The following is a 20,154-nucleotide window of genomic DNA, read 5'->3' as shown; positions in this document are numbered from 1 at the left end:
TAGTACCACTGGTGGTACTCAAGCTCTCTCTGGTGGTACTCGAAAGAATTTCCCCCAAAAAGGGAAACATTAATTACTAAATAAATATAATACTATCAAAATCATACAACATTTCGAAAGAAAACTTTTAAGATCCATGAAATGTAATTTAAAATAAGGTTAGCATTTCCGCCCATATTGCGTTTCAATATCAGCCTGCTACCCAACCATGTTAATGAGTCCGAGCTAAACTATGATGGCAAGACAGTAAGAAGAGGTAAAATGATTGGTTAAAAAAGACTGCAATCGTTGCTCCAAATTGGAACTATTGGGAAGAGAAGTGCGGATCATCTCATCTCATCTCATCTTCAGCCTCTTATCCGGGGTCGGGTCTCGGGGGCAGCAGCTTTAGCAGGGGACCCCGAACTTCCCTTTCCCGGGCCACATTAACCAGCTCTAACTGGGGGATCCCGAGGCGTTCCCAGGCCAGTGTGGAGATCTAATCTCTCCACCTGGTCCTGGGTCTTCCCCGAGGCCTCCTCCCAGCTGGACGTGCCTGGAACACCTCCCTAGGGAGGCGCCCAGGGGGCATCCTTACTAGATGCCCGAACCACCTCAACTGGCTCCTTTCAACGCTAAGGAGCAGCGGCTCTACTCCGAGTTCCTCACGGATGGCTGAACTTCTTACCCTATCTCTAAGGGAGACTCCAGCCACCCTCCTGAGAAAACCCATTTCGGCCGCTTGTACCCGCGACCTCGTTCTTTTAGAGCAGTCCATCTGAAACTGAAGTCATGGCTGAAGACAGTCAACAATAAATAATCTTCTGATTAAGAGAAAACCTGCCTGCCCACAGTTGAATAGTGTCGGCCTACACTATCGGTCTTAGTGGTGGGGCTCGATAGAGCCTGATATATTCTGAGGTGGTACGTTATGTACAAAGTTTGAGAACTACTGTGATAGAAGATTTTGTCCATATCATCCAGCCCTACTTTAAATTTTTCAATCTAAAGTGACATAATGTTAACAGTGAGCTTATGTGCCTGAACTGTAGCTACGAAAGCATGCAGATTGCATGGCCTTGTTCAGAAAGATAGATATGTTTTGTGTATAGATTCCCAAAAGAGACACACAGGCACGGACAAATGACTGCTCTGTTATCTGCAGCTGTTATTTCAAGGTAGAAGAATTTGAGAAGACTGGTCAGACAACGCAGTTAAGAGGAGAGATCCCATCAGTTTTAACATTTCCTGACCGCCTTTGCAAAGTTTGTGTCATTATAAATTTAATATATGATCTAATATTTTTTACTGACGTGTAACGCCCACTAAGTCTAACAATAAAATAACACAGTTAGAAATTCTTCTCATTGACTTAAATAGTTCACTTTATCCAAGTCGTCCTTTCAGTATATGAATGTAAAAACATCATTTGAGTGTCAGACTACACTGTACATGATTCTGCACAGTGAAGCTCATACATTAAACTGTAGGAACAAGAATAAATACATGTTTTGAGTGGAGGGTGACTGCTGATGTTGCCTCGGACTGCTCATTTTGCAACTAACAGAACATTTGGTCCATGTCCCTGCATGCCCACTTGAGTCATAACTTATCTTCACGGGCGTCTCTCAGCTGATAGGACTTCAGTAATCAGCTGTCTTGTTCTTGGATTTTAATCTTGGAAATTCTTTAATAGATGATACCATGTCTTTTCGAGACGATTGCAAACTGCAGTCTGTCTCTGTATATTTTACACATAAATACTTTTTAAAAATATACATTTTCAAAACATTTCCACTGACTCATTGCTCTTCTTCATCTTCCTCGTCTCAAGCCATCTCAGACGGGAAAAAAAACATTTCTTTGAAGGATGACTTATTTCCATTCTGTATAGATAAGTATAAGTTAATCTTTTACATTAAAATATGTAATAGCTTGTATGCAGTAAAGAGAAACAATGACAAAACATTTATTGTTGTGCAATTCATTACAGTACAAACAGAACGTACAATGAACAAAGGTTATAAGAAAACATTCCAGTCTATGACATAGCAGCATATTATGGCACTCCTTAGAGTGTGGATCATTAGATATGTGTGATTAACTACACAATCACATTACTGTGGTTCTGAATGGACAAGTGATTGACAGAGTCTGACTATTTCACATTAGACTATTTGGTCTAGGCCACATGATTGTTTCACAAACAACAAAAATGAAACTATTTGCCAATTTCACCACAAAATTCAGATTTATTTCCTAACTATCATCAACACTGTAATCATCCCTTAAAGCTGAGAAAGGCATTTTTAAATCTGAATGGCTGTTTTTTTTTTTTTTTACATTGCACAACATCAGCCTTCTGATCAAGTCTGAAGAGTCTCTCATCCTGAATCTCTCCCGAAAAAGAGACGTAACTCTCCCACCATGTTGGTTGCACTAGTCCTCCGCTATAAAAACCACACCCTGTTCAGCAAAACAGTTCAGATCCCAGGTTGCACAGATCCACTTTAGGCCAGCAGGTGGCATGAGGAACATTCACATATTTTCTGGAGACAAAATTACTCCACCAGTGGTTCTTTGAACGTCCCATGACGTCTAGTGAAACATGTCCACCGTACATCACTGTTCCATGAGGCAATATGAAAAATCCTGTGCACATTAATGTCTTACAGGCCCTGAGGAGCGCCGGTGCTCAGCTGGAACAGACCACAGTGATATACAGTAGACTGAAGCTGTACTGCTGCAGCTCCTAGTCTGCGGGATGCTCCGGACACGAGCGATTCACCTCAAACCACTCGTCTATACACCTGAAACAGGAAGAGGAGGACAACAGGGAGTGACCGAAGGAGGTTGAAATTGTGCTTGAATAAAATTAGACAATAATAAAGAAATGTATGTCTTTTAAACCAAAACATTGAACATTTTGGGAAATGTGCTTATTTGCTTTCTTGCTCAGAGTTGGATGAGAATACCACTCTCGGATCAGTCTGTTAAATATAAAGCTACCGCAAGTGGAAGGTTATTTTAGCTTAGCATACAGACTGGAAACAGGGGGAAACAGCCAGCCTGGCTCCCTCCATCGGAAACTAAATCTGCCTACCAGCTCTTTGAAAGCGCAGCAACTAACACTCTTTCTCTGTCATTAAAACACTTTAGAAATCTCCCTGAAAGACCTGAGTCGGTGGTTAAAAAGGTTAGATTTATATTTAAAAAGAGATTCGGGGTACCACTGGACAGGAAAGTCAGCCGGAGATGATTCGATTAATCAAATACCCTCCTTCCTGCACAATTACTTCCTCGTTGTGTCAGACATCATGAGGTGCCATTCTATTATCTCATTTAAAAGATAATTAAAATAAATAAACCTTAAATAATTTATAGGGTTAGGGTTAGGGGGTAGGGTTAGGGTCTACATAAGCCTATTTGCCATGGTATTCGGCCCTGATTGTGGAAAAAGTAACAGGATGGGGAACATAGGCCCCTTTCTGTGAAAAGCGGGGAACATTGGACCCGGGGAACATAGTTACACCCCCCACATTGTAACTGATTTTACTGATTTTATTACATTTAGACAGAACTAGCTGTTGCCCCATTGTTTTCATGCTGAGCTAAACTTAGATAGTTCATATTTAGCAAAACTAATGACTAATGTCGGTTTCTTCATGTAGCCTAACTCTAAGCAAGACAGTAAAAAGGTCACTTTGACCTAACAAATCACGGTGGTCATAACTCGAGAATTCCTATGATAATTATGGCAACATTTCACAAAAATATCCAATATGACATTTTATACTCAAAAGGTAAAAGGTCTATTTCACTGGGACATCATAATGTTCTGCAATAATGTTTTTCTGTGCTGCAGAGTTGAAGGGGTGTGTGAAGTATCCATGTTTCGCAAAAAAATACACTTAATGCCTTTTATTGAATTCCTTCAAAGTCTTCACTGCACATATAATGTAAGTCTGGACACACACGGATGTAAACTGCAACTTTACTGGTTGGCGGAGGCAAACAATCGCAAGGTGATAATTCAAGTAGTTCTCTTCAAGACATGTCACATGTTAAGCTGAGGTATTTTTTCCGTTATCATAATAATAAAGTTTAAAATGATCAATAAACACTTTGTTTCAATGCTTCTCCACCCACCTGTATTTATATTTTGTTTTATCCTGTTTTATTTATATTTTTTGCATGTCTATTTGAACATGGGTGAGAGTAGTCACACAGCCCTGATGCTGCTGTTAACACACCCCTCTCCCCACGCCTCCTAGTAGCATAAATGGCGTTGTTGGCTTCTGAGACCTGGGTGCAAATGGCGTCGTCGCTACTGACACCTTTATGCAAATAGCGTTGGTGGCTACTGACACCTGTCATTGGCTACTGACACCTGGGTGCAAATAGCGTCATTGACTACTGACACCTGAGTGTAAAAAGCGTTAGTGGCTACTGACACCTGGGTGCAAATAGCATTGTTGGCTACTGACACCTGGGTGCAAACAGCATCGTTGGCTACTGACACCTGTCATTGGCTACTGACACCTGGGTGCAAATAGCGTCATTGACTACTGACACCTGAGTGTAAAAACCGTTAGTGGCTACTGACACCTGGGTGTAAATAACATTAGTGGCTACTGACACCTGGGTGCAAATAGCATCGTTGGCTACTGACACCTGGGTGTAAATAGCATTGTTGGCTACTGACACCTGGGTGCAAATAGCATAGTTGGCTACTGACACCTGGGTGCAAATAGCATCGTTGGCTACTGACACCTGTCATTGGCTACTGACACCTGGGTGCAAATAGCGTCATTGACTACTGATACCTGAGTGTAAATAACGTTAGTGGCTACTGACACCTGGGTGCAAATAGCATCGTTGGCTACTGACACCTGGGTGCAAATAGCATCATTGGCTACTGACACCTGGGTGCAAATAGCGTCGTTGGCTACTGGAACCTGTCATTGGCTACTGACACCTGGGTGCAAATAGCGTCATTGACTACTGACACCTGAGTGTAAATAGCGTTAGTGGCTACTGACACCTGTCATTTGCTACTGACACCTGGGTGCAAATAGCATCGTTGGCTACTGACACCTGGATGCAAATAGCGTCATTGACTACTGACACCTGAGTGTAAATAGCGTTAGTGGCTACTGACACCTGGGTGCAAATAGCATCGTTGGCTACTGACACCTGGGTGCAAATAGCATCGTTGGCTACTGACACCTGGGTGCAAATAGCATTTGCCTTACATTTCTGTATTTTTTACAAAAGGATTGGAAATGTTTTACATCTGTGTGTGTGGGAGACAAACTGCATATAATTTCAAATCGGCTCATACACAGTGTGTTTTGGTATTACTCATGAAGATCTATCTGTATTACAGGAATAGTTGGACATTTTGAGGAATACACTTATTTGCTATTTTGAGAAGTCTGATACAACTCTCATATTTGTATGCTAAAGATGTAGTTTATTTTACATCCAAAGTCATTTTATGCATATAACTGCTGTACTATTTCTAACCACAATCTATTTTTGTATGTGTGTTGTGTGTGTTAGTTACCCTTTGTGATAGATACAGAGGCAGGGCAGCCTGGCAATGGTGTCTCCCTGCTCCAGCTCATCTAAACAAATGGCACATTCCCCAGAGTCTCTGGACAGGATGTCCTCTGAGAAAGACAATACAGACAGAGACAAACTGAGCTCCCTCGGACACCAAACCATGCATCAGATCAGTTCAATCACAGAAACCTACACAACCATCTGTTTAATCTCTGGTACCACAATGTCTGTTGCCATGTGTGCCCAGATGAGAGCTGGTATCCCACTACTGTGTTGTTGTAGTTGTAGAGTAAATACTGTGTGCAGACTGTGGTGGGAATATTATGCGGAATGCAGTTTGATTATCCTTTTCTTTGTATAATAGTTTTATACTGTATTATAATATATATATATATATATATATATATATATATATATATATATATATATATACACAGGTATGATGATGTTTTCTTTCATGTCAGGTTTCCTTGCATGTTTAGCTATGACAGCCTACAGTGTCAATACCTGAGGTGAAGGATTGTCTGTAGCTTTTCATGTTCTCATATGAAAATTAATCCTGCATTAGCGGTAGGACTGACTCATTCAAATACACTTAGGAAAATATTTACATGGGTAAGGATGGTGAAGGGTGAAGGATAAAGCGATGATGGTATGGGTTTTACCCATTTGTACGCCTGTGATAAGCTATGACACACTGTGTAGTCTATGGAGCTGCATGGACTGTATATTTATCAGTAACATGCATGCTGCTGTGGGTGTGTGCCAACTGAAAGCTGTGTGCGCACGTCTCCCATCATGCAGCGCCAATTAAAGATGAGCAATCCACTCCTGTTTGGATACATGCAACACTGTCACACTTGATAAGTCTCTAGTTGCAGGGAGTGGGCATAGTGACAATTGTATGGCGACAGATGTGTTTGCCTTTCCTGTGTGTGCACATGTAGGTGTGTGTGTACACAGTCAGTCAACAAGCATATGTAGGTGGCTGTGTTAATGTGTAGCTGCATATCTGCATGCTACACTGAATAACATCTAGTACATGAGCATTTATGTGGATAATAGAAAGTTATAGAAACAATATGGCATAAAATAGTTACGGAGGAAGGAAAGACAGAGTGGTGTGTAAATAAGTGCATTTTTGTACTGCATTGAAGTACTATTTTGAAATATTTGTGCTTGATTACCTCCACTGCTACCAAATACTTCTAATATATTACATTTATAGGGGTATATACTTTTCTTTCAACTCCATTGGATTATTCTTACACATATAGTTTACAGTAACAGTTACCTTATAGATAATCAAGTATAAAGATGTAACTGATGTATATAACAGCTGTGGACAAAAACTAATACCAAATCCTTTAATTTTTATTTCCCATATTATTTCAATGTCTATTTTTTATTGTAAAGCAGGTTGAGGTGCTATTAAAGGTGCCATGTACTGTGAAAGTATTAAAACACCTAATCTGCACACCGCCCGTATTCAGAAACTGTGACTTTAAACGAGCCGTCAGGACATCTGTACGGTTGTGATGTAACAACTATAATATATGTAGGTAGAAAGTGTTGCCACAGGTCAATCCCTGGCTGCAATGACTATGCAGATGGGCGATAGAGGGCGCAGATGTGACGGACTGCTTTTTTGGGAGGTGGTCTTAAAGAGACAGGCGCTAAAATTGAGAATTTCAGACAAAGGGTGAATACAGGTATATTCAGATAGACAGTATGACAAAAACATGTAAAGCATGTAAACATGTTCTAGCAGAAACTCAAAATACAAGTATGAACCTAAAAAAATGTGCATAAAAGTCTCCCATGCACTCTTGCACTTTCACCCCTGGTTTCTTACTGTTGTAGGTGAGGCACGTTTTGCTGAAACACATGAGCAGGTGCTTCTCTATTTCATCCGATGCCATGAACTTGGAGCAAACAGGACAGTGGAAGCCTGGGGAGGAAAACACAACGACAAGAACGTCTCTCTTAACTTTTTATTGATATGTACACAACAGAGGGCGTGGGACAGTTTGCATGAGCTTGATCTTACACAGACCTGCATGACCTACTGTAACACCTCCATACACTTGCTGGCTCTCTGTCTGCTGTAAACAATCTGTTACAATCTGCTTACCTAATCATGCAATCCTTAGGTGGCACTGCTCATTACAAACTGACTGCAAACAAATCCTGAAGATGAGATATCTCAATTCTTACTGCACTGCATGTATGAAATGTACAGTCATTTATTGATTCATAATTTGACCCACATACAAATGTCCCCCTGACCATGTGCATCTTCTCAGCTGCACAAAGATTAATAAGCCGAGAGCTGCTTGACCTGAGATAAGCTAACCTTGTTTAACATTATAACACCTCAGTCAAGAAAGGGACAACACATGCAGGCAGTAATTATATCTGTGTGTGTGTGTGTGTGTGTGTGTGTGTGTGTGTGTGTGTGTGTGTGTGTGTGTGTGTGTGTGTGTGTGTGTGTGTGTGTGTGTGTGTGTGTGTGTGTGTGTGTGTGTGTGTGTGTGTGTGTGTGTGTGTGTGTGTGTTGTGAACCTCGTACAAGGCAGAAGTTAGCCTTTAGGGCTTTCTGCTAGACAGTGTTTATTTAAATCCAAACAACTATCTTTTTCTAAACTTGACCATATAGTTTTGTTGCCTAAACCTAAGAGATTTCTGACCGGAAGCCATTAAAGGCTAACTTGTCCCATGTGCGTGAAGTTCATGTTTATGTCATGTGTTTGTAAGGGAGGATCCTGCTGTCAGGCCTGCAGATAACATAGATCTAATGAACAAAGGTTATAGATGGTCGAGTTATTAATGATTATACTTCCTCATCAGGCAAATGACCTATGCTGGTAATTAGAAGGAGGAGGGACAAAAATCCAGACCTAGTTTTATTGACTACGTTCTGAAAGATGAGGAAATTGAAGCATTTACAAGAACTCCAACAGCTACAAGGATTACGGGAAACACTGTCAATTGTTAGATCTTGTGTGTGTTTTCCAGTTCCATGGATGTTAGAGCGCCATAACAGTCCTGTTGTTATAATAATAATAATAATAATAATAATAATAATAATAATAATAATAATAATAATAATTATAATTATAATAACTTTATTTATATAGCACCTTTAAAACATAGTTACAAAGTGCTTTACAATACGACAAAGCAAAATAGAACAAACTTTACAGGAACACATAAAACATACAAATAAAACAAAACAAGTGATTCAATAATCAATATAAGAGAACTTAGAAAAAGTAAGCCATGTGATAAAAGCTGACACTGAGTCAACAGCCTTATATCCTCAGGCAGGTTGTTCCAGAGCCTCGGGCCCCTGATGGCAAATGCTCTTCCCCCTTAGTTTTATATTAGTGTCAGTCCTGTTTTGTTGTGGTCTGGACCAACCACCAGTTGAGAAACAGCTAGACTTGCAGATTCAGGAAGTGTTTGCATGCGTGTGTCTGTGTGTGTGTGTGTGTGGGGGGGGGGGGGGGGGGGTAACCAGCAGGAAACTCTTATCTGCTGACCTACATTATGCACTCTTCCCTCTCAGCCAGAGTGAAAAACAGGCCAGTTTTCAAGACAGAAGAGAGGCTAAAGAAGAAGAGAGACGGCAGCAGCTCTGCAGTACAGTAAACCTGTGGCTACAATAATAGTGCAGAAGTGCTAAACAAAGGCCTCAGTCATCAGACTACTATTACCATATGCCAGGCATCATATGTCGAATGGAAAAATACTTACAGTAGCAACTTTGACAGCGACTGTAATGGATATAGCCAATTATATCTTATAGGCGTATCATAAACGTACAGTACGGTATCCTACATGAACTAACATGTTGACTCTAAACTCATAGGTGCCATAAACACAATATTAAGACCAGAATATTTACAGTTGTGCTGCGAGACGAAATAACCTGCCCTTGGACAAGATACAGTGTACTAAAAACAACAAACACACTATAAAAACATAATGAAACATTATGTCTGCTCACTACTGAGCAACACAACGTGTACAAACGTGTACACACATCACTGTTATGATGTTCCAGGGGTTTTATGGAGGAGGCCTACCTGTTATGAATGTTAACCCATGCGTTACAGGCTTACCTCCCAGCAGGTGAGGGGACAGGTGAGCTGGTAGAGATCCTATAAGCAACCTGTGGCCCTCAGGGGGCAGCTCGCTCTCCTCGTCACCATCCGTGCCATCGAGGCTCTGATTGAGAACGCGCGACCCTGACCTGCCGCCGGCCGGTATACTGAGCCCGGAGCTGGTTGGGCCTCCACCCGTGTAACGGATCCGGGGGCCATCTGGTCCATTAGTGTATCTAAACCCCGCAATCCTTTCCCCTCCAGTGGAGTTTCCAGATGGGAGATCGGAGCTGGAATAAGCCCGAGTTCTGCCGTCAAATCCCGGGCTGCTCTGTTTGGCCCCCATGCTGTCTCAGACTTCCTCCTCCGCTTTTTGTGTGCGCTTTAAAGTTGTTTTTGTTGTTGTTTTAGCCACGACACATGGTTACAACGAGTTATGAACAGCTGTCACCAACAAAGGAAATAGAGCCTAACACGTGAACAACAACAAAGGCAAGGTGATCCAACATCTTAAAGTTTCACGGTAAGACCCGTGCGTAAAGTGCGCACTCACTGAAGCATAACTTAATTTCCAAATGTTTTTTTTTTTCTTGGCGAAGCCCTTCCCCTTTTTTCAACAATGGAAAAATAAATAAATGAAATCTCTTCAGAAAAAAGTCTTCAGTTCCTCCTGTTCAGACGAGGACATTTGCGCAAGTGTGGACCCACCGCTCGTCTGGTACAAGTTTGTTTTTGTGCTCAACTGCGGCCGTCTGGAAAGAAAAATAGAAGCGGGGAATGCCCTCCTCCCCCCTGAAGCAGCTTCGTCAAACTAACCAAAGTTCACCAGAAAAACATCAATAGTCCTTCAAAATAAAAGCGATAAAGACGCCACTTAACTTTAACTGTGGAAACTGTAATACACTGGATATCAAAATGAGAGAATAATTAATAAAAACTTGATTTATTATGAAATACTGTTTTTTACTGTTCAGAATTTGAAAGAATATCCACTGTGGCTATACCACTGCTGTACAGCATGTTTTTTAGGGCACTTCAACAAATCCCCCAAATCCCTGAGCAAAATTAGAGTACAGTAACCACTGTGTTAGAAGAGAAGATATTAAACAATGTTTTCTTTGGGCTGTAGGATTCAAAAATGAACAGGAAGTGTAGAGGCCACAGCTTTGAATGACTTCAGCACATCTGCACCCACAGGACATCACTAGTTTCTCACACCGCTCTGGTTTGATCTTGGTCTATTCTTCTTCAGTCTCTTCCGCAGTTCAGTAACTGTAGTGGGTTTCTTAGACATTACTTTGTTGCCAAGGATTTTCCAGAGATTCTCTATGGGGTTTCCATCTGGACTCTGGGCTGGCCATTTCATCGTTTCAATATTCTTAGCTTCAAGAAACTGCTTAACCTGCTTTTGCAGTGTGACAGGGGGCATTGTCTTGTATGAAAATTGCAGCTGATTGGGAGACAATTGCAGTGAAGGTATTCCTGCTGCAGAAAACATCCCCCAAACCATGACACTTCCTCCTCCAAATTTAACAGCCTTCTTTACACACTTTGGGTTCAGTCTTTCCTCAGTCCTACCCCAACATAATGTTTCCCATCAGACACATAAATTGAACGTCCTCTCATCACTGAAGTCACTCTGGACCAGTTCTCCTCTGTCCACAACTCCAGCTGCAGTGTTGAACCGATTCCCCTTTGAGTCTTTGCAAAATCCTGTCCTCTCGTGCACTTGTTTTACATGGACGACCGGCCTTTTTGGGGGACTTAAATGAACCTGTGTCCTTGTAAAGTTTCAATACTCTTGAAATCACATACTTGGAACGCCTTCATCTGGACACCTTAGAGCGGCTTGACATCTGCCATTTGGAAAGGAGATCTACTCAACGCAGAACAATGATCCTTGGTTGAGTTGGAGTGTTGTATATGTATATATAATGCCAACTAATGGTTATTTTATTAGTAATAGATTAATAATGATTATAGCACTGTCGAAAACATTTAGGTTTTTTGGTTGATTATTAGTTTTAACAATCTGCAATTTGATGTCAAGCACCTTGGGCTGGATTAATTGTATGAAAAGTATCATACAAATCAAATTTACCGTCATAGTATTAGGTAGGAATGGGAGTATTTTTCTGTTTCCCTCTCACACTTGCATCAGCTTAATGGATATAAAGGTTGAACTCAGAGGTTAATGATCAGTGTGGTATTTCCAAATGTAGTGCTCATAGTACAGAGGGTGGTCCATTATTCTCACTAAACGTGAAAAATGTAATTCGTCAGTTCACCCAGGATAAAATTCTATAAAATCCTTTGTGCTTGTAGACTCTAAGGTAATTCATAAAGACTATGTAATAATCTGTAAATTACGTAGTTTTGTGTGCATGTCATGCAATCTTCTTCCAAAAGAATACAGTTTGGTTGTCCAGTAATTTGTTTCTAGTCAATCAGGAACAAGCCACCACTGAAAAGCTTTTCAGTTGACACATTTTGTGCTTTTACTTTGAAGGCAAAGTCCTGTCTGTGGTTCCCTCCATGCCTTTAGCTTCATGCAGCTCTGAGTGGGCTTGTCAGGTGGAGCGTGACGTCAATCCCAGTAACACCAGCAGGCTGTTGGCACAGCAGCAGGTCACCAGTGCACTCTGTGATGTGAAAAGCCCTCCATGTTTGGCTCTTTGTGTTCCATTAACTTCAGGGGGAAAATAGAAATATGCACTACGAACACTGTTCACACGGTTTATTGAACAATTTCACACACATCGGAGGACAAACAGAAGATACACTGCATGAGAAACATTCAAATAGGCAATAAAAAGACAAACATTTACAAGCCAAAGTAAACAGGCTAAAGATGAACCTCTGAAACAGTCTTGCATGTGGATCGAGTGGTTAAAGGCGGCGGGGGCTTGAAGCATTGCAGTGCACTGGATGTGACATACAACAACACACTGTGAGATCAGAGATAACAGGGCAGGCGGAGGATGACTGTTAACAAATAATCTCTCTCCCCTGTGCTATCACATGGGGATTTAGATGTGCACTTATTAAATTATGGTTAAGAAACCTCAAAAAGGGAAAAGGGATTGTAACTAGATTTAGGAAGGTATCTCGTAAGATTGGGCTGCAAAAGGAGGGCAAACTGTGAAGCACCAACAACCAGGAAGACTACAGGACAGAAGGGTTTTAAGTGACAATGAGACACTCAAAACAGGAAGAGCTTAAGCTGCAACATGGGCCTTTGTTGTCATGGTCATATGATAGAAACATTGATTCAAAACGTCCTCATTAAGTGACTTTAAAGTCTTTGAGGTGTACTGCCTTAGAAACATTAAGAGACACACACCTCAAGAAACGATCCATGCTACTGTAAAGCTGCACACTTTGATTTCCATATAAGGTGTAAAATGCTTTCGCCTATACGACTGTTTTACGGTGTGTTAAAAACGGGGTAGTTTGAGAGGTGCCCGGTCTGAATCTACGTCATAGGTATACATCCCTCAGCTCCCTCCTTGTTTCCCTCCAAGTGGAAAACTATGCCGCTTATCCCTTCTTCCTCCCTCTCTCTTTATTTGCGTCACTCCAGCTGCCTCACGCAGCCACAAACCGTCAGTTTTCACCCATTCGTTTTTCAGCTAGATCTTGTGTATCCTCTGTGTCAACAGACATGCAGAGAAAGTAGGTTATCGGTCACATTCATCTCCAAAGCCACGGAGGGGGGAATGTGTGTATTGCGGTAACATCTGACTGTGTTTCTGCATAACAAGGCCGACGTAATATTGCTGTGCTGTGGAACTTTAACTAACCAGATGGTGAATGATTATGACACTTGCATTGTACGTGGCTACTGCTCACGTAGCCCCAACGTGTGTGTGTTTGTGTGTCAGTGTGTTTGGGGGGGGGGGGGGGGGGGGTTCAACACAGTGCAACAGAGTGCACTCTTTGGGAAGCAAAGCCACTGAGACATTCAAGAACATGGTGGTGCATTTTTAGCAAGTTGGCCGTAAGAGTGTGTGTGTGTGTGTGTGTGTGTGTGTGTGTGTGTGTGTGTGTGTGTGTGTGTGTGTGTGTGTGTGTGTGTGTGTGTGTGTGTGTGTTTGGATAAGAGTGTGTTGTTAAGTGTTTGGGCTGATGAGTTGAGGCCCAGTGCTTCTCAGCTGCAGGCCTCGTCTTGGGGCTCATCACTGCTGGCTGACCCCCATCTGCTGGTGGTCAGGCCCCGGCTCCCCCTCCATGTCAGCGTGGTAGTGCTCAAAACTGATGTCTTCCATGTCTGGCAGACCAAGCAGCTAACAGGAGTAGAAGGAGAAGGTTTCGTTACAGGTCGCAGCATAAAGATGTGTGTGCATGTTTGTAAATTGCACCAACACAATTTGTTTGTGTCTTGTACGGAGGCAGTTTTTTCAGAAATCAGTATACCAAGCAGCCGCTCTTGGGCTGAAAAATAAAACCAAAGCAGAAGTTCCAAAAACTTTACAAAAACGGCTATGGTATCTTAAAACCTTATGTGAGGTGATTTATAACAAATATATAATTACTAAAATACTCATGCATTTGAATCATATAAAAGCTTCAAGTTATACATAATTAAAGTGTTACTCGAAATTGGATCTCATGGTCTCTTTCGGCATGAATATACATAAAATAAGCCATCCAGACAATTTCTTTCGTTGCTCGCCTATTAACAGAGAAATTCCGGACAGTCGCTAGCAGCCAGACATGGCTAACACTGAGTAGCTCGGGGCAGAGCGCAGAACGCATCCAAAACGGCTTTTTTAACCACTAGTACTGCTCAAAATAACACCAAACCTCTGCAGTAGCATGAGAAGAGTCCCTACACAGAAAACGAGGAACCAACAACGTAGTTACTTTTATTACAAGCTTTAGCAGTCGGCTACATCCATAATGAGATGCAGTCCATACAAGTCGATTACTGAATGCACTGGAGTTGTGTTCTATTGAAGTTCAATAGAACTGAATTCGGTAATCGACTTGTTTGGGCTGCCTGTCAATATGAACAGCGCCGGCTGCTAAATTAATTGAATTTTGGGGTAAAAAAAAAAAAACATAATAAAAGGGGTTCAGTTTCTTAGTTATAAGATTCAGTACACCAAGTAACACCTGTTTTAATTTTGAAAAAGATCTTTTGTTATTATTTTCCAAAAAAGCTTGAAGAAAAAAAGTGTCAGGCAGTGTAAATCAGCTCTTTAAACTGAGGTTTAAAAGAAAAATGTAAAGTACTCTTACACACTAGCAGTACTCTCCACAAAAGACCTTGTATGGTTTTCTATGTTGTGCTCCAAGCAGCAAGGCAACATTAAAATGTTAGAATTATGGGTGGAGTTCGACAAGTTTTGTACCCGAGAGAACAGAATGTATCAGGGCTGTAATGGACCCAGACATAGCGAGCATTGGTCACTGTGCCGCGGTCCATGCAGTGTGATATCAAAAAGAAAACAGTGACTCCCAAGAGCATAACTCTGTTGTTTCCTTACGGGCCTGAAAGACGTGAAGACCTTCTCTAACACCTCCAGCAGAGTCTTCTTCCCACAGGAGGAGATGTAGTCCTGGGCCAACTGTAGATAGGGAAGGCAGTCCTCACTCTCACTCCACACGTGCTTCAGACACAAAAAAAGATGAGCAAATATTTAAGCTTCATTCCAAACCAGTCATTAAGAAAACACGGCATGAGTAGGGCAAATCGATGTGTGTGCAGACACTGAACATCATGGGGGACAAAAAAGCCTTAAAGGTTCCATATTATACACATTTTCTGGTTCATACTTTTGGGTTTCTACTAAATCATGTTGCTGTGACGTCTGAATATACCTGTAATAGTGTATTCACCCTCAGTCTGAAACGCTCTGTTTTAGCGCCTGTCTCTTTAAGAGCCCCTCCTAAAAAGCCCAGTCTATTCTGATTGGCCAGTATTTCCAGGTCTTCTACATCTGCGCTCTCAGCATCTCTGCACCATCATTGCAGCCGGGGAATGGCTGTAACGGCACTGTAGCAACACTGCTTTCCACCAATATATAGTATAGTTGTGCCATCACAACTGTACAGAAGTCCTGACTACTCGTCTAAAGTCACAGTTTCTGAATATGGGCTGTGTGCATTTCTCTGTGGATTGAGCGTTTTTATACTTTCACAGTATTTATGCAGCACCTCAACCTGCTTTATAATAAGAAAGACATGGAAATCTCACTTTTTACAATATGGGGCCTTTAAGGCTTCACTTTAAACTCTGGTCCTCCATGTAATAACATTAGAGAACTAACTAACACGCTATCAGGTGATGTAATACTGTCACACTTCTTCCACCAGTGTAGCCTCGCAAGGGAATAATAATAATAACCAGGGAATAACCAGTATATAAGTAAGGCCAGGTCAGGGACAATGTAGCACAGACAAAAAACTACAACAAAGCAATCAAACCAGATAAAGTCTTAATTTGTCCAATTCATCATTCAGGGGTTCATGCTAAACATAGATAACTTAAATAAAATACATGTTTGTAATAAGGCAATTTTAATAAATGCACCATTTAAGGCATTTATGGGGTACAAAAACGTTTAAATTTAATTTACATCATAAAACTATTCCTGAATTTTCAACTTAATTGAAGAATACCTTAATACATTACAAATCATTAATGTATCCATTAATTTCCCCTTAAAGCAACTTATTTTCATCAATGAATCCCATTTTAAGTTGACAAAAATAAATTTGGTTTCATGGTGTATGGTAGGGACACACCTTCATGTGATGGTTTCACTAGTCACATGAATCAGCCCAGGAAAATAATTTTCACAGTGTTGCAGACAGGGCTGAGATTGAGCCGTTCTGCTCTCACTACTTAAGGACGGTTGTTTCAGTTGGACACTGATGGATTCACTCTTACATGAGGGTGTGCCTCTGCTGCAACGGCAAAAATAACACATCTTTCAGCAGATCTCACAGAAGCAAATCAGCCTGCTCTTGTTTTTCAGCTGCTGAACACCGTGTCACCTGACCTGGATGACTGAAAACTTCTGAGACGTGCCCTGAGGGAAATAACCGAGCTTGCTAACAGTGATGTGCAGCTGTGCTGTTATCGTGGTGGAACTGATCTCACAGCGCCCTCCTGTGAAAGGACGGGGCAATGATACAAGGTTTTGAGGGAAAAAAAACAAGATAAACTGTGAAAAGGGCTGCCTGTGTGTGTGTGTGTGTGTGTGTGTGTGTGTGTGTGTGTGTGTGTGTGTGTGTGTGTGTATGTGTGTGTGTGTGTGTGTGAGAGAGAGAGAGAGAGACAGAGACAGAGACAGAGAGCATGTGAGACGCCCTGCTGATTGCTGTATTGATCCAGCGATAGTAACTAGAGAGCCCTGTAGAGACAAAGAAAGTTATTGTAGCTAAATTGAGAGTGCATAGCAGAGAGAGAAGTGTCAAGATGCGTGCATGTGTGTGCAGCAGTTAACATGCGTTTGATTCAAAAGCAGGAGACAAACTGAGGGTTGTGAGGTAGAAGAGTGGGGGAAAAAAGGAAGGAAGAAGGAACCATGTATTTTCATCCTGGGTGTGTGTGTGTGTGTGTGTTTTCTTGCATTATTTATGCCTGTGCTGTGTTTTATCTCTATAATAATCTTCTCAATAAGATGGTTGGACCACGCAGCAGCTGGATCTTTAATGATCCAGCAGCCATAGCAGCCATAGAAAGCTTAAGCTCTGCTGTATGTGGGACAGAACAAACTCACAACACAGACACGAGCAGTGTGACATAATGTGTTATTGAGTAAACACATTACCGCCCTGGCTCCTCGGTCATACAGTATCTGTTTCCCGCCCTGTTAGCCCCTGTCACTAAGCAGGAGGAGGGAGCAGGGCGGGTCTGGCCTCGGGAGCTTAGGTTTCACAACACCACCACTGCACCACACTGGTATAGGATGTAGCTGTGTCAAGGGTCTTGAGCCCCTATACTGTGATTGTCTTCAAACTGTCTAGAGCAGAAGCTACCACTCAACCCAGCCAGCTCATATCTGCCATATTGTTTCAGGAGTCCAAGGGTTTTTAACAACTTAAGGAGTTTATGTTTAACAATTACAGACAAATTACGCACAGTGTTTCTTTAAGGTGGACATTGTTTAGGGCCTCACATGTCATCATTGGTGGAGAAATGATGGCGAAAGAGCATTCTGTTAATTTAATTTCCTCATGTGATGGTCTAAATGAGGTCTCTAACAACTTCCAACACAGGAATGGTGGAGAAATAAAACCCTTCAGTGAGGGGAATTCTACTATTGTTACAGTAGGCTAGCCCATCCTGTACAGTAGGGTAATTAACTGAATATATAATAATATAATGTATAATATATAACAGTTACATGAGAAACTTCAAATATATAAATGTGTCCAGGCCAACATTTTTAATTGGAGTTTGGTAATAAAAAGGATAATTTGGACTCTAATTTGGAATAATTCCTTCAAAATAAAGGTTTGTGAAACTGCGTCCCTGTATGTCTGCAGAGCTTCAACTTCTCCAATCAAACCAGTCAGTGTGTTACCTCTGGAAACAGCCAATCCCCACATTAGTCTGGTGTAAAATCTAAATGTAATACCATGACCATAACAATTTAAGAGAAAAGCTGAATATGCTACCTACATTTCCTCAGATCAATCAGCTCCCTCGGTTTTATTTTAAGAGGCCTTCTTTGTGTTCCAAAGGTAGAAAAAGACGCAACATGATGGTCTGCAGGACCTTTATTTTGAAAGTTACAGGCCTCGTGCTTTTTTCTTTTTTTTTTTAAGCCTGGCTAGTTTGATGGTGCTGTGGTTCACAGGGTTATCGCAGTTGATTATGATGGAGGAAAAACACCATTGACATACGGGTTGGAGGGTGTGGGGCGTGCGTGCACCCAAACTGGAATGACATCATCCCCTCTACTCTTCACCCAAAGCCCCCTCCCCTCTTCTCCCATGTCCCTCAGCCGGTAAACCGGGATCAGCCGGGACAACCCCACCTCCAACTCTGCCCACCTACAAGACCACGCGCGCGCACACCTACACACACATACACACACGCACACGCACACGCGCAGAGTGGCAGAGCTAAAGGCCCTACAGGAGCTCACTTACAAAACTGTCGGTGCCGCCGGGACACAGCACGTAGAAGGAGACTCCGGGCTCTGCGTAAAAGTCCAGCCGCCTCTCGTCGTCCTCCTCGGCGAATATGAGGTCGAACGGGTTACAGGAGCACCACTTCTCCGCCGCCTCCACCAGGTGCTTGAACTCCATCCTCTGTTATCCGGTGTGCGGTGTCCCTGGCTCCGGAGCTTGATCTCGATCTCTGTGGCCGACACGGCGATGATGCTCAAGACAAAAATAACAGCTGATCGGACAGCAGCAGCATCAGCAGCCTCCACTGCACCGCACCTCTAGCGCACCGCCTGCACGGCCGGGGAATGGAGATAACACTGATGGTGCATAGAGCCTACCGGGTCTGGTGCTCATCCGTTTTCTCAAAGCCCCATTCCTCTCTTCCTCTCCACGTTATGAAATCAGCCCGTCGGTCGCATACATGCATACGCAGGAGGACGCTGGGAGAAACGCGATGACGAACAGTGAAGCCGGGCAGCCGTCCATATCTGAGGCGCTGCATAGGTCTACTCCCCAGAGTCTCACTGTAGCTACAATGACTGTGTCAAGTTAACCTGCTGACATCATGCAGGAGGCAGATGAGCCGAAGCCTGTTGGGAGTTTGACATTATGCATTATGTAAGCTGCTATAGGAGTGTCATAAGGATGTCAGAGACACAATAGGCTACAGATAAACGGGAGTTTATATGGAGAAAAGACTGACATTAACGAATATATCAGGCCTATATGGTATAGATTCATATGAATGAGTCATCGAAGGACCAGATCACCCAAATCACAAATGTAAAAACACATTTTATATTTCACATTATCATATATTCATAACTGGTAAGTAATAATAATAATATTAATAATAATAATCACTTTCTTTTAAAGTGGACCTTTGTCAAGATCAGTACTGAACTCTTCACCTCAAATAATATAAAGTAATGATATCATCAATACTACTACTGCTAATAATAACAATATTATTAATAATAATAACAATAATACTGTAAATAATAAGGATAATAACAATAATAATAAAGCTAATAATAATGATGATGATGATGATAATAACAATAATAACAACAATAATAGTGATAGTAAGTATAATAATAATAATAATAATAATAATAATAATAATAATAATAATATCTTAATCAAAAACCCTGATTGTGAAATAAACCTTTTTACATAGGCCTAATCATCAGTTCACCTAAGGGCTGTTGATGTCATACAGGGACCCTGGTCTACAGAAACAGTGTTAACAGGTATGCAGCCTGCTGCCGTTACCATGCCTCCAGTCTGACCCTCCCTGCTCCCGGGAGTCCTCACCACCAGAGGGCGAGTGAAGCCCACTCTTAGTCCCATGCTGGAGCTGCGT

At 41.8% G+C, this 20,154-nt stretch overlaps 2 protein-coding genes across 2 annotated transcripts; both read right to left on the bottom strand.

Annotated features, from left to right (window-relative positions):
* Nucleotides 1–1,962: 1,962 nt before the first annotated feature.
* Nucleotides 1,963–10,432, bottom strand: LOC310955868 (E3 ubiquitin-protein ligase znrf2-like). Its single transcript, XM_083925944.1, has 4 exons — nucleotides 9,675–10,432; nucleotides 7,403–7,498; nucleotides 5,549–5,654; nucleotides 1,963–2,789 (listed from the first exon to the last, which is right to left on the bottom strand). Exons 1-4 carry the CDS (start codon nucleotides 10,000–10,002, stop codon nucleotides 2,732–2,734), a joined length of 588 nt encoding a protein of 195 aa, XP_083782070.1. The 5' UTR covers nucleotides 10,003–10,432; the 3' UTR covers nucleotides 1,963–2,731.
* Nucleotides 10,433–12,422: 1,990 nt separating this feature from the next.
* On the bottom strand, nucleotides 12,423–19,172 carry mturn (maturin, neural progenitor differentiation regulator homolog (Xenopus)). Its single transcript, XM_083925750.1, has 3 exons — nucleotides 18,768–19,172; nucleotides 15,149–15,271; nucleotides 12,423–13,942 (listed from the first exon to the last, which is right to left on the bottom strand). Exons 1-3 carry the CDS (start codon nucleotides 18,924–18,926, stop codon nucleotides 13,835–13,837), a joined length of 390 nt encoding a protein of 129 aa, XP_083781876.1. The 5' UTR covers nucleotides 18,927–19,172; the 3' UTR covers nucleotides 12,423–13,834.
* Nucleotides 19,173–20,154: the final 982 nt, after the last annotated feature.

Source organism: Echiichthys vipera (genome assembly GCF_963691815.1).
Source record: "Echiichthys vipera genome assembly, chromosome: 13".
Taxonomy (NCBI): domain Eukaryota; kingdom Metazoa; phylum Chordata; class Actinopteri; order Perciformes; family Trachinidae; genus Echiichthys; species Echiichthys vipera.
This window is presented reverse-complemented; position numbering and strand designations above follow the sequence as displayed.

Excerpts from the sequence above, each read along its gene's own strand:
- LOC310955868 (XM_083925944.1), bottom strand. The coding sequence starts at position 10,002 with ATGGGGGCCAAACAGAGCAGCCCGGGATTTGACGGCAGAACTCGGGCT. Across the intron at positions 7,499-9,674 it reads GTCCCCTCACCTGCTGGGAG|GCTTCCACTGTCCTGTTTGC; the intron begins GTAAGCCTGTAA and ends TTTCCTCCCCAG. Across the intron at positions 2,790-5,548 it reads CTCTGTATCTATCACAAAGG|GTGTATAGACGAGTGGTTTG; the intron begins GTAACTAACACA and ends TTCCTGTTTCAG.
- mturn (XM_083925750.1), bottom strand. The coding sequence starts at position 18,926 with ATGGAGTTCAAGCACCTGGTGGAGGCGGCGGAGAAGTGGTGCTCCTGT. Across the intron at positions 15,272-18,767 it reads CCGGCGGCACCGACAGTTTT|CACGTGTGGAGTGAGAGTGA; the intron begins GTAAGTGAGCTC and ends TTGTGTCTGAAG. Across the intron at positions 13,943-15,148 it reads TCTTCACGTCTTTCAGGCCC|CTGCTTGGTCTGCCAGACAT; the intron begins GTAAGGAAACAA and ends TACTCCTGTTAG.